This window comes from Adiantum capillus-veneris, chromosome 18 (genome assembly GCF_014529385.1).
Source record: "Adiantum capillus-veneris isolate H3 chromosome 18, ASM1452938v2, whole genome shotgun sequence".
In the NCBI taxonomy this organism is placed as follows: Eukaryota; Viridiplantae; Streptophyta; class Polypodiopsida; order Polypodiales; family Pteridaceae; genus Adiantum; species Adiantum capillus-veneris.
In genome coordinates this window covers 152,678,225-152,691,960 of record NC_140948.1, presented here as the reverse complement: position 1 = coordinate 152,691,960, position 13,736 = coordinate 152,678,225, and the positions used below count along the sequence as shown (strand labels likewise).

General features: G+C 42.5%; 1 protein-coding gene and 1 pseudogene across 1 annotated transcript; both read right to left on the bottom strand.

Moving 5' to 3' along the window:
* Positions 1-2,550: 2,550 nt before the first annotated feature.
* Positions 2,551-3,403, bottom strand: LOC147436655 (uncharacterized; annotated as a pseudogene).
* Positions 3,404-3,433: 30 nt separating this feature from the next.
* LOC147436654 (uncharacterized) lies at positions 3,434-4,211 on the bottom strand (the record flags this gene model as incomplete). Its single annotated transcript, XM_086487883.1, has 2 exons — positions 3,713-4,211; positions 3,434-3,564 (listed from the first exon to the last, which is right to left on the bottom strand). Coding segments are annotated over exons 1-2 (324 nt in total), but the record flags the coding sequence as incomplete, so codon positions are not given.
* Positions 4,212-13,736: the final 9,525 nt, after the last annotated feature.

The following is a 13,736-nucleotide window of genomic DNA, read 5'->3' as shown; positions in this document are numbered from 1 at the left end:
GTTCAGTTACGGCCACATGCAGGTTGCAGCTTGTGCATAATGATGTTTGTGGGCCCATGCAAACTCCGTCCTTCGACAATTACCTTTACTTTGTGACTTTCATTGATGATTACTCCAGGCGTGCATGGGTATTTTCGATTAAAGCGAAGTTCGAAGTTTTTATGTGCTTCAAACAATTTCTGGCTATGACTGAAAATGTATCGAAATGTACTATGGACACCCTCCATTCCGATCGAGGAGAGGAGTATATGTGTCATGCATTTAATGCATTTATGGCTAGTTGTGGGATGAAACACCAATGTACAGTGCCTTATACGCCTCAACAAAATGGTGTTGTTGAAAGAAAAAGAAGGTCACTTACGAAAATGGTACGGTGTATGCTCAAAAGTCAAGCTTTGCCAGAGTCTTTTTGGCTTGAGGCCATCATGTGTGTCACTTATGTACTAAACAGATGTCTATTACTCCATATGAAGCATGGCATGATAGAAAGCCTTCTATTGAGCACATGCGTGTTTTTGATTGTTTGGCATGTGCTTTGGTGCCACAAACACAACGCAAAAAATTGGATGATAAAGCTGTCAAATATTTTTTTGTTGGTTATAGTGCTGAAAGCAAAGGTTATAGGATGTATCCACAAAGCGTATTTTGGTTTCACGGGATGTTGTGTTTGTGGAAGATTTTGTTCAACCCTTGCTGTCATGTACTAGAGACATTAATGGAAGCTCACATGACATTTATGACACTTTGTTTCCACTTTTCAGTGGTGGAAGTTTGAATGTAAATTCCAATAAGACAAATGTACAGCCTATCGGGGTTGTTGAAAATGTTAGAGATCAACCTATTACTGATGCAGATATACATGATGTACTTGATGAGGAAAGGGATGAAAATGAGCAGTCTAGAGGCATGCCAAAATGGTTGGTGTAGACATTGCATGATAGTAAATTGGATGTACCTTTGTTAGGCATACCCGTTCAGGCTCTGGCCATGCCTCTGATGCATCAGATTGTTATGCTTTGGCTATGTCTAGCTTACATGATGTTAAGGAACCTCTGCATGTCTTTTGATGAAGCATAGAATTTAGAAAATTGGATGGCTATTGTGCAATCAGAATATGATGCTCTTATAGAAAATGACACATGGACTTTATGTGATTTGCCTCATGGCAAAAAGGCCATTGGTACAAAGTGGGTTTATAACTTGAAACGCAAGCGAGATGGTGAGATCGATCGCCATAAGGCTCGACTTGTTGCAAAAGAGTTATGCACAATAAAAAGGCATAGATTATGAAAAGACTTTTTCTTCCAGTTGTTGTATGAACTGTACATTTTCTATGTGCATTAGCATCTCATTTTGGTTGGGATGTACATCAATCACACATTGTTACTACTTTCTTGAATGGTGACATATTTGAGGAAGTTTATGTAACCCAGCCTCGCGGTTTTGTCAAGAAAGGACAAGAGGACAAAGTGTTCAAATGTAACAAGGCTTTGTATGGGTTGAAGCAATCTCTTCGTGCTTGGTATGAGAAAGCTGACACTCATTTGGTCAAACAAGGCTTTCGTAATAGCCCAACAAAAAGCACATTGTATGTAAAGCGCGAGGGTGATGTACTTCTCATTGTGGTTCTTTATGTAGATGATTTGCTGATCACTGGACCAAATGAGAGTCATATTGCTCAATTGAAGGCTGATTTGAATGCTACTTTCAAGATGAAAGATTTGGGGTTGCTCCATCATTATTTAGGCATACAGTTTAAGCAGTGTGATGGTGGTATTGCGGGTTGTGTCAGAACAGTTACATAGAGACATTGATATGTAAGTTTGGACTTGAGGATTGTAAACCTATTGCCACTACCATGGAAACATGTTTAAAATTGAGTCTTCATGATGTTCGTGATCCTACAGATGTCACTCTTTACCAAACTGTTGTTGGATGCCTCATTTATGTATGCAACACGAGGCCGGATATTCAATTTGCAATCTCACACGTTAGGAGATTTATGCATAGCCCAAGGTCTAAGCATTGGCAACTGTCAAGAGGATTTTCCGCTACCTTAGTGGCACTTTACATCTTGGCTTGTTTTATCCCAAGGAGGGATCATTGCCGCCAGACTTACATGTTTTTTCGAACTCAGATTGGGTTGGTTGTTTTGACACGCGAGTGTCCACAAGTGGTTTTTGTTTCATGCTTGGCAGTTCATGTATGTCATGGTTGAGCAAGAAGCAACCTACTCTCAACAAATCAATGAATCAGTAATTAATTGACAGAGAAACACATCGGAAAGTCAGATTGAATGTACACGGATTTTATACCAGTTTTGGATCTTTCAATGATCCTGCAGCATCAAAGCCCTACGAGTAGTCCAAAATTATCTGAGACGAGATGTCTTCAGTTGCGCAGTTACAGGAAGTACGTTTAACAGACGGTATTCGTAGTACCGCTGCACCAAATGTTAAAAGCTTCAATATATTGTTTCTCTCACCTTCTGTAGAATGCACCAGTTCAAAAATATCAGCCCTATCTGATTAGCTCCTGCTTCAGTTAATGCTAGCAGATGCAAGGAGGTGCTCCATAGGTATAATTTCTGGTGGTGGGTATGTGGCCTGCTGGCCTTTTTTGATGAGCCTCCACAACTCGCCAATGCTGCTGATGGCACTTGAACTCGTTGTCGCTTTACCCTTGTAAACCTGGGAAACTCATCGTCCACCTCATCGTCGTTTGCACTGCTACTACTGTTTCCCGGCATACATGAGATAGAGATATTCTGCCCCACTGCTACTGCTGGTGTGATGCTGCCGAGAGGCATGGCGTTCATGGTGGAAGTTGGAGATCCTACTGCTGACCGCGCCGCGCATGTATGAATATGGTTTGTAGTGCTGGAGACTACAGCTGGCTCTTTCTTTACAATGGGTTGCGCAACTTGAGCCGATGCAGGTCGATGCCCAGATGTCCTCCTCGCGGTGTGCACACCTGCATTTCGCATACTAGTGCTCTTCTCAACAATATTGTGGTTTAGGGTACCAGGAATTACAGGTTCTTTCTTCAATGCCTTGGGCTGCACAGCTACGTCAGCTGCTTGAGCTGATACAGAACAGCCAGCAGGAGTGTGAATTTTGCTGCCAGCGTTTGGAGTAGGGCTCTTCTCGACGACATGGCTCAGGGTCTTCTGGCCACAGTTCGAGACGTTGAGGACAACCCAGGGATGATGCAAGACTTGCTGGAGGGTGATGCGATGTTGGGGGTCCTTGCAAAGCATGCCTCTGAGGAGGTCCTGAGCTGAGGCAGCAAGGTCGATGGACCCATCCAGAGAGAGCTTGTTGGAGAGGATGGCAGCATGGATGTCTTTGTCGGAGGCATCGTGAGCAAGGTGCTGAATGAAGGGCATGGTGTCAGTGAGCATGAGGTAGAGGAGGACCCCGAGGCTCCAGATATCTATGCGATGGTCGTAGCGTCCTTGGATGAGCTCTGGCGCACGGAAGGTCGAGGTTCCAACATGGGGGTCATCAAGCCTCTGCCAGGGATTCTCCTCATGTAGCTCTAATGAATATAGTCCTGGTGCACCTGCAGCACCTCATGTAGCTCTAATGAATATAGTCCTGGTGCACCTGCAGCAGCTAGTTTAGTACTAATTATAGAATTACTCTGCAAACTAGAATTCATGTATTCTTGTGCACTTATACTCTGCATTTGCATTTTGGTGGCCTCGTACCTGCGAAAAAGCACGTTCCCAGGCTTAATGTCACGGTGGACGGTGCCCCGAGCATGGCACGAGATGAGGGCTCAGGCCAAGCTCGCCACAACGTGGGCAGCCTCCCTTTCATGGAGGATCGGGCATGCATTGACTCTATCGAGGAGGTCACCCGCGTCGCAGAAGGGGGTAAAGAAATGGACGCACCCGTCATCGCCCTCGACCTTTGTGATGAGGGGCAGGATACCAGGCTCTGCCTCCCGCAGCAAGTTTGATAAGCTTACTTGGGCCTCATCTTTATAAGCTTCCTCTTTTCAGACTTCTTCGGCAAAGTCGATGATGATGACGACGATCACGATGGGAGGCCAGCACCTTGCAAGCGAAGCGATTGCCAGACGCAGAGTCGCGGCAGAGTAAAACCAAACCCTGCCCTCCCCAACCGAGCTGCTTCACGGTCTCCAGCCCTAAGTCCTGCTTCACCATCTCGCAGCACGCCCGCTCTTCTGGATCACCAGATGTGCCCATGGCAAGTACGAGCTTGGAACGCATCGTCTGCTAGGCCTTTTCTGTTTGTTGAGGAAATGAAGAAATGCACGCGAAAAGAGATCAAAGAAATGCACGCGAAAAGAGATCAAAGATCAAAGAGATCCTAAAATTTCTCAAAGATGGAAAAAATTGTAGCCCACAAGAAGATTGATTGTCTATCAATACAAGATGCTGAAACTAGAAGTTGAGTTGGTATGTAGGCTTTGGGATGAATTGCTTCATTAATTTTAGGCATAATTGTTTTTTTTGCGAGGTAATTTGTTGCAAATTACCTGCTAAGCACTCCAAAACGAATTTAAATTGTCAAAAAGGAATAGAGATTAGAAAATCTTGAACAATCCACCCAAAGGGAATTTTTGAAATTTGAGGGGTATTTGAGTGTTGAGTGGGGATCGAGATAACGTATTGCACCTAATTCACCCCTAACCCCACTGTGGACGGAGGCAGAGGCAATCCGCTTGCCTACAAATTCTGCTGCCCTGCTCGTTTTCACACAATGTGGTAGCTATTAGCTGTAACTCAGCCTTTGAAGCTTCGCTCACTTTTCATGCAAGCAAGAAGGCGGACAAACTCCATTGCCTGACGAGGGGGGGAAGGGGGTCGCCAAGGCTTTTTGTGGGTCCGGAGAGGTGTTCTGCTTTTTCATCCAAGATTTTCTTGCCGCTCTAGCTGAACACCCCTCTTTCTTTCTTTGCCGCCGTGCCATCTGAACCCGACCACATTAAAGGTTTTACTTTGTTAGAGCAATGGTTTGCTCATATAAGGGTCGGTCGAACCCCCGTGAGTAAGGCGTACAAGGGGGGGAGATGAGAAAAGGTCACACCTCCATTTGAAAATAGGGAGAAGAGAAAATCAGCAGAATACTATTGTAGAAGCTACCCTTTTTTGTTATGAAAATCGACCTGTGAATGTACACAATGAAGGCAAGGCGTTGCTTATATAGCAACCTCAGTAAATTGCCTACCCATACTTTGACAAATAAGTAAAATAAATACCTGAAAGAACAACAAAATAATGAGATCACATTGGCCAGTTCACTTGAGATGCCAAAACCCTAAGTGACCCTCTTTGCAACTCATAGTGGACATCAATAGTGACACCAAGTCGATGAAGGAACTACCATGGACACCCTAGTATCAGGCCTTGGACTACTAGATACACCTTAGTTTTGCTACCCCTAACATTTTACCCAAGAATGATGCCATCTTGAGCATCAATTGCCTTTGTAAAAAATTTGATTGTAGACCACACTATGTCCAAGAATCCCCATTTGTGAACGGTGAACACATCACATCCAAAATATAATATTCCCAGAGAATGAAACTTGAAACACATCCTATCCATGATCCGACCAACAACATTGGATTGGTGCACTCATCCATGGTGTTTTAGATACGTTTGATTGGTTCCCTCCTAGATGCATGTGCCTTGAACTCGGACCTACGGGTCCAAACATCGATAACTTGAATTCCAACACAAGGGTCCAAACTATTTATAGGGAGCATTGTTTGCCCCTCTGCCACTCACAAGCCTCTCTCTGGCTGAAGCTAGTGGCGGCACTTGCGTTTTGACTAGAAATCTGACATCGAGCTAGGTGACTGCCGCCACATGTGCCATGTTGATCTCCATTGTCAAATCTTTATGATCGTAATCTCTATCTAGCTTGCCTTTATCTTTATCTTCATGTGAGTTCTTGCCTCAGGGGGGGTCACTATGTGTAATTTGTTTATATCAAGTGCATTCAAGGACTATTTTTAAAACTCCTTATCTGTGAATTTTTGACTAGTAACATGTTGAAGTTGAAAAATCTGGTAATCTGTTATCTTCTCACACTCCAAAACTATTGGCACTGAATCCCAAGATGCAAAATAATCTCCAATCTCCTCGCCTCTTATATTCCGCTCCAAAAACTCCTTCAATAACTCTTTCAAGTCGTTGTAGATGCCCCTCTCTTGGGCTCTAAGAGCCTTGCCTCCAAAGGCCGCACTAGTCCAAAGTCGATCTAAGTCTGTACCATCTCCCAAGCTCCTCCTTCACATGGTTTTCACACTTCCCATAGCCAATCAAGGACAAACCTTCCATCAACATTTTAAAATGCTGTAGCAGATTCAAGATGGAGCGATCGTGGAGAGGGGGGGATGTTGCTAGGAAGGGGAGTGCATTTCAGAACGCTACAATGGAATCTGTGCCAAGGAGGGGCCACTGTTTGCTGACTACATTTTAAAATGCAGAGCAGACAATGCTGTAGGGAGGAAATTGGTCGACATCAAAGGGTCTCCTAAGGGAAACGTTTTAAAATGTTCTTGATAGGGAGAGTAAGGGGCGTAGTGGACTGTCGACTTAGTGTCTCAAAACGCTAATGATAGAGAGGGGGAAACTGGCACAGACTAGTAGAGGGAAAGCTCCACAATGTTTTAAAATGTAGGAGGTAGTGAAAGGGGAGGATGACGTCGACAATAATGAAGATATCACTGGCTCTTCTTTGCGGCTATGCAACTTAGCCTCCACCAAGGCTCAGACTTACCATGTCAAAGTCGACGATGCGGAAGCGTAGAGAGAGAGAGAGAGAGAGAGAGAGAGAGAGAGAGAGAGAGAGAGAGAGAGAGAGAGAGAGAGAGAGAGAGAGAGAGAGAGAGAGAGAGAGTCTCATGAACCAATCAACCATGGAAATGAATAATTGAATTTGTATACAATAGGGGCAAGGGGTGAACGCTGCCTTCCAAGTCTTCTAATTGACGTTCAATTAGTCCAACGGTCCCCTATCTATCCTAAACATGCACTAATTTTCCATTCATTTACTACTCTAAAACCCATTTTAACAAGTTTATGATTGCATTCGTATTTCACTTATTTTGCTAAATTTTTTGAATTTCGTAGTCCAACATTTACTAACACTCTCTAACACCCAGTACGCCCTACGATCTACTAAAACTAAGTATAAAGGACATATGAATTCCCTGGAAATTCCACTTTTACAAGCATTTCTTTTTTACTCATACCAACAAAAATAACATATATTTTTATATTTCAATGTCTCATTTCAAAAGTACTTCTTTTTTACCATAACCAAAGACGCTTCTTTACAGATTTAAATTGACATATGAACTCGACCAATGATAAGATATTTTTACTTTTCACAATCAAACCTTAACTCTCAATTGCCCATACGCTTGCTCTTTACACAATACATTGGTGAAATATTGCAATATTTGTATTCAATTGATTTATTTTTTACAAATGTTCACTTTCTCCCCAATCTAAATGCTTCTAACGTGGAATATTTTCTAAATTTAACCTCTAGCAGACATTCACAATGATGCAGAATAAAAAGCATACATGGAAGTCCATTTTATATTCTCAGCTATGTATCAAATTCTTATGCTTAACATTCAAATTTATTATTTATTGTAGAATTGTATGTTTATATTTGTTTATATTGCAACTTGTAGACAAACCTTTCACTGCTTTGAATCGTCTTGATATGATTGCTTTGGACCAATAGCTTGGCTTCTATTCCCGACTTTTGTAGGATAGTCTTGATTCTTCAATCAATTTCCTTCATCTCTCTCTTCAGTTTGCAGGTAGTCACTCTCTGATCCTCTCAATTCTTCATACACACACACTCTCACACAAGCAAGCAGCATTCTAATTCTCTCTATTTCCCATCCTTTCTCTGTTTCTGCTTCTCTCTCTATTCGTTCTCTCTCCTATTCTCTTTCACTCTCACATTTTTTTAATTATCTCTCTACCTAAGCTTACTACACACACACACACACACACACACACACTCACTCACTCACATACAAGCAATCAGCCCCACACTAACACACACACTAACTCTCAAGGAAGAAGGCAAAGCTACATACCGGTGCTCAAAAAATACCTAGGTTTAGTGTAATCCCACCTACAAATTTTGAAATTTACCTCTAAATTTTATATTTAAAGGTGGGAAGATCTACAAAATTTTGAAAAAATTAGTGTAATTTGGTGTCTCAAGCCTGTCTCGCTCACTTACTTCAACTTGGTAGACAATTCATTTACTCTCGTGTCCACCAAATCAATCATCAAAAGAAATATTTTAACGTTGTAAGGACCATCCTAAAAGATCTTAAAGATCAATAGCGACAAGTCTTAAGGTCAAAACCTATCTCGTTCCCTTTTACGCTATAGATAGCAAACCTCTGCCATTGCCTTGCTCAAACTCTAGGGATGAGCGATTTTAACATCGTAAAAGACAATCATAGAGGACCTTAATTAGCTATTCCAACGAGTCGTGAGCTCAAAACCTCACTATGGTGATTGTTTAGGAAAAACGTTCACTACGAACATGTTTTCAAATAGTACAATAAATATATTTAAGTAGACTTAAAACTGACAAAAATAAAGTTAAACACATCATAATGCAGTTAATTTGTATGCAAATGCATCTAAAATGCCCATGCAGATCCCAAGTTACCCCAGTTTTGATACAAAAATAAAAAATATCTTGGTGTCTGCATTCCACCGCTACTGAAACTTGAAGTCATCCTCGACGAAAAAGAAAATATCTTCAACACTATGAAATCTTCTTGAACTGCTGCAACTCCCCAGCTTGACTGCTACACTTTAAAAAATAATTGGCTCCCCTCCTTAACTGTGAACGCCCTCATGAGCATAAAGACTGTAATACATTACACTAACACCAGTACTCTGCCCATTCTTACTTATTTTAAAACAAGAACTAGATTTGTTTCAACAATAAAACCGTTAATCAGTCAGCCAGTGACAACTCAGTGACAAATTAATAAACACTAGACATAGTAACATGTTAACCCTAGAAAACATATATACCCTCACTAACTAGCATTTATAAAGATTTAAAAATCACAAACCTAAACCTCACCAATAGCAACTAAAATTAATAATAAGGTGACTAGTTAATGGAATAACTATAAACTGCCCTAGGCAAGACAATAAATTTATTACTGTTTAATAGCAAGAAAAACCCCCCTCCATGGCGCTAGAGCTCTATAGAGGTAAACCAATTAACCCCTATATTATAAAAATTATGTACAGTATTCACATCTAAGTGGAAGTCATTCCCCTTAATTTAAGTTCCCTTGTTTTGAATTCACAAATTTTTAAAAGACTACAATTTTTGTTTATTTCATACATTATTTATTTTTAATATTATTTTTATTTTTATTTTTACAAGTCACGTCGGACTTGATTGTTTTTTCTTGCATGCATTCCACTCTCACTGTTGCGTCGAGCAGGAATTATTAGCACTTACACTTCCATCGCGTACAAATCGTGGCTACGGCTCGTGGCTCTGTCACTAGAGACAAAGTTGTAAAGTGTGAGCTTTGTCCTAAGGTGTGAGTCAAGGAGAGGAGAGTGGATTTATCCCACATACTGTGGAGCAAGGTTGTAGAGCTATTTAAAGCTCATTTCTTGAATCAATAAACAACAACTTCATTTGCACTACATGCTTGTCTATGGTGAGCTTGTGCTAAGCTAAGTCGATACTCAAGATTGTGTTTATGAGTCCAAGCTAATTCTATCTTGGAACCTAATTCACTTGAATGATAACCTTGCTTACACACACTCACACACTTGCACCATGTTTCTCTTTCATCCACCCTAGCTAGCTCAATCCAATTCCTAACATTTGGTATCAGAGCCATGGCATATTAGCTAGGGTTGATTTTGGCATTCATTAGACTCGGATTAGGGTTTAACATTTAGTTTCTTGATTACTTTGGGGATAGTCGTGTTCACTATGAGCCTACTACTGTCATAAGCTTTCTTGCTCGAACGCTACGTATAGCCCTTGCAACACTTTTCTCCTTGGCGATCCTTCTACGGATATTTTTTTGTTGTATGTGTGCGAGCATTTTGGTTGGTTTCTCATTTAGGCTTTTGGTCGAACAACTTGCTAGAAGACAAGGTGTGTGCTTTTCTAAAACTGTGTACGAGAGAGAGAGAGAGAGAGAGAGAGAGAGAGAGAGAGAGAGAGAGAGAGAGAGAGAGAGAGAGAGAGAGAGAGAGAGAGAGAGAGAGAGAGAGAGAGAGAGAGAGAGAGAGAAGGCTTGATATGCTGTGTGACCTCACACCATCAAATTGGAAGTTCTAGCTTCTTGAGGAGCTACAAAGAAGAGGCGTAGGTAGCGATTCAAGCTTCAGATGGCGACGACCAAGGCGATTAATCAAAAAACACTGTCGAAGAGCAATTATGGCTAATAAGCTCGTGCAGTCTCCCTCGCTCTTTGTCCTGCAAGCTTATAGAACCGAACCTTGAATCAACTTTTCTCTGAGCACAAGTCTGAGTCCCCTCCTGCCCTGCCTTTCCACCACCTCACACACAGTACCTTCCCCTTCCTCCTTGGAGGCTTGTGCCGTGTAGTGGTGATTTCTCTTGCCGAAGCTCCATCACGGCCCCCAACTCCTTTGAGCGTCCACCATAGCCTGCGGCATCAACCCTCTGGCTGTGCATCCTTGCCATCAAGCAGTGTGCCACATCTGCATTTCGTTGGAAACTACACAAAGCCCCTCGGGCCCTCGGCTATTATGACAGCCCAAAGCATTGCCGGTCCTGCCGCCCTGCTGCATGCCCGTCTCGTATACTCTACCATAGAGTCATCAGGCTTGGCGATCTCACCCCTACACCTGCTGGCCCCTCTCTCAACGGCTACCTGCTGCACAAGAGCATCAAGAGCATTAAGTTGCAGAGCATCAAGAGCATTGCCAGGCCAAAGGGGGGGTAATCGACAGAGGAGGCAAGCTCGAAAGGCACTGTTGCAAGGCTCATAAAGGATAGGGTGCCAAATACTGCAAAGCACATGGTCTCACCAACCCCACGACCTTTTCAAAACAGCTCACCACCCTTGACATTCTCCCTCCACCGCCCTCGCCTGCAAGTGGACAGTTGTTTTCGTTTTCTTTTTGCATTGAAAAAAAAAAAAAAAAGGTGAATTTGTTAGGCACCGGTTCCCACATTGGATTTAAAGTTAACAAGGCATTGTCTCACGGAAAAAATTAAAAAATGATTGGCCAAGAGCTGACCCAAAAGTATCCAAAGGCAACTTCAAATGCTCATTCCACTTATACCTCTTTGTGAAGAGGAACTTCACTATAGTGAAGAGGAGCTTCACAAAGATTTCAAGTCCATTTATTAAGATTGAAATAAAAGTCATTAAGTCTTTCGAACCCACATCTCTTGTATCTACCACTTGCAACGGGGTTTAGACACTGCCAGTGTAATTATGCACTTGGTAAGACCACCCTTTATATTTTGTATGTAAAATTTAGCTTCAAAAAGGCTCTCGTATGCATAGGATCTCATGGAACTAGACAAATAGGTAATGACTACAAAGCACATGACCGAATCAAATACTGCAAATCTAGCAAATTAAGTGACTCCAATGGAAAAATAAAAGGCATTGATCAACCAAGGGAGAATGACCAAAGAAAGATTGGCAGCATTAACATACGTATCAGTAGGTCTTTTACATCAGTATTTTTGCATTGTGTTCGTTTTTTCAGTAAAGCCTGATTGCACAACAAAAAGGGAGACAGAAGCACTCGTTCGAGGGGAGGATCCGAAGTCACACCATGAAGCAAGTCAGACCATGAAGCAGTTGAAAGCAACAACAGAAGCAACGAAGGCAAGAGACCTAACAGAGGATCAGCTCACATAGTAGAAGACAAAAAGGACGAAAACAAAGGCAGCATTTGGGAAGACCCATTTTGAAGATGCAGACTCTCTACTTGTAGGGGAGGACTTTTTCCTGTGTCACTACAAGAGGCTCTTCATATTAGCGACGCTCATAGCGACGCCAGCTGGGGTAAAAAAAATAACCGAGCGCGCCCAAAAACTCAGATCTCAGATCTGAGTTTTTCGGCGCCCTCAAGCAAAGAGCAGGTAACGGTTCTTCTCAACATGCAGGCAAAGTTTGGATGGAGTGACACTAGCGTCACAGCGCTTTTCAGGTGATCTATTACAATTAGTTTACTTTAATAGAACTCTAAATGTATAATGATCTGATAGATTTTTACACGACTGTATCATATTTTTATGTTGTGTAGATTGCTGAAAGAGCACATTCTACCAGCTGACAATGTGATGCCAGATTCCCGAGATGAAGCAAGAAAGATTTTGCGAAACTTGGGGATGGATTACAATTCTATCCACGCTTGTCCTAATGACTGCATTCTTTTCAGAGGGGAATACACAGACATGGAGAAGTGTCCGAAATGTGATTCCGAAAGATATCGAGTAGATCTCCACGGGACAAAAATTCCACAAAAGGTTTTGCGACATTTTCCTTTGCTTCCTCGCATCAAGCATTTCTTCGAATGTAAGTCCATGGCCGCCCTAGCATCATGGCATGAGGAGAATAAATCTTCGGATGGTGTGCTACGAATTCCTGCAGATTGCGCAGCCTGGAAACATATAGATGGAACATGGTCGGATTTTGCCAGGGAAGCTCGAAATTTGCGCTTAGGCCTGGCTATGGATGGCGTAAATCCATTTGGTCAAAGATCAACATCTTACAGTGTATGGCCCGTTGTCATCGTCAACTACAACATTCCCCCGTGGTTGACTACGAAGAAGGGGCACCTATGGCTAAGCTTGATTGTGCCAGGGCGATATAAAGTGGGGAATATGGATGTGTATCTTCGTCCACTATTGGAAGAGCTACAACAATTGTGGATTGGCATAGAGGTGGTGGATATGAGCCGACACACAGGACGACGGAATGCTTTGATCAGAGGTATTCTAATGTGGACCATGCATGACTATCCCGGGCTAACAGAATGCTCAGGTGATCTATTGACACTCCTCTCTCAGACACTGTAAATCTTGTTTTTCCCCATAGTTGATCTATTATCATGTGTATACATGCAGGGCTTCAAACAAGCGGATACAGAGCATGTGTCACATGTGGACCTAGACTGAATGCACGTAGGGCACCCTCACTGAAGAAGCAAATCTACGAAGGTCATCAAGCATATCTTCCGGAGAATCATGTGTTACGCGACGGCTTTTTGGGAAGAGAGCCACCAAGGATGTATGCACAAGCATGGTTAGAGCAGAAGGAGATGTGCGATGACGGATTGCCTCCAGGGATGAAGAGACTATCTCTATGGTACGAGTTACCATACTGCCCCCGACTTGTGATCAATCACTTGCTCGATCCAATGCACATATTCAAGAATGTGGGTAATCTACTATGGGACCATTTGACCGGCAAGAAAGATACTTTGGGAGCCAGAGTTGACCTTAGAAATGTGGATCGTATGGAGCAATATTGGCCGCAAACAGCGTCTGATGGATCGATAAAACTTCCTAAAGCACCATGGATTTTCACAGGAGCCCAAGAACGCAAAGTAAAAGAGGCCATTCGATCTTTGCGGACCCCCATTGGCGTAATGCACTCACTCCGAACGTGTTTTACTAAAGAAGGAAAGCTTACCGGTTTGAAGTCACACGATTGGCATAAAATGTGTCAGGTAT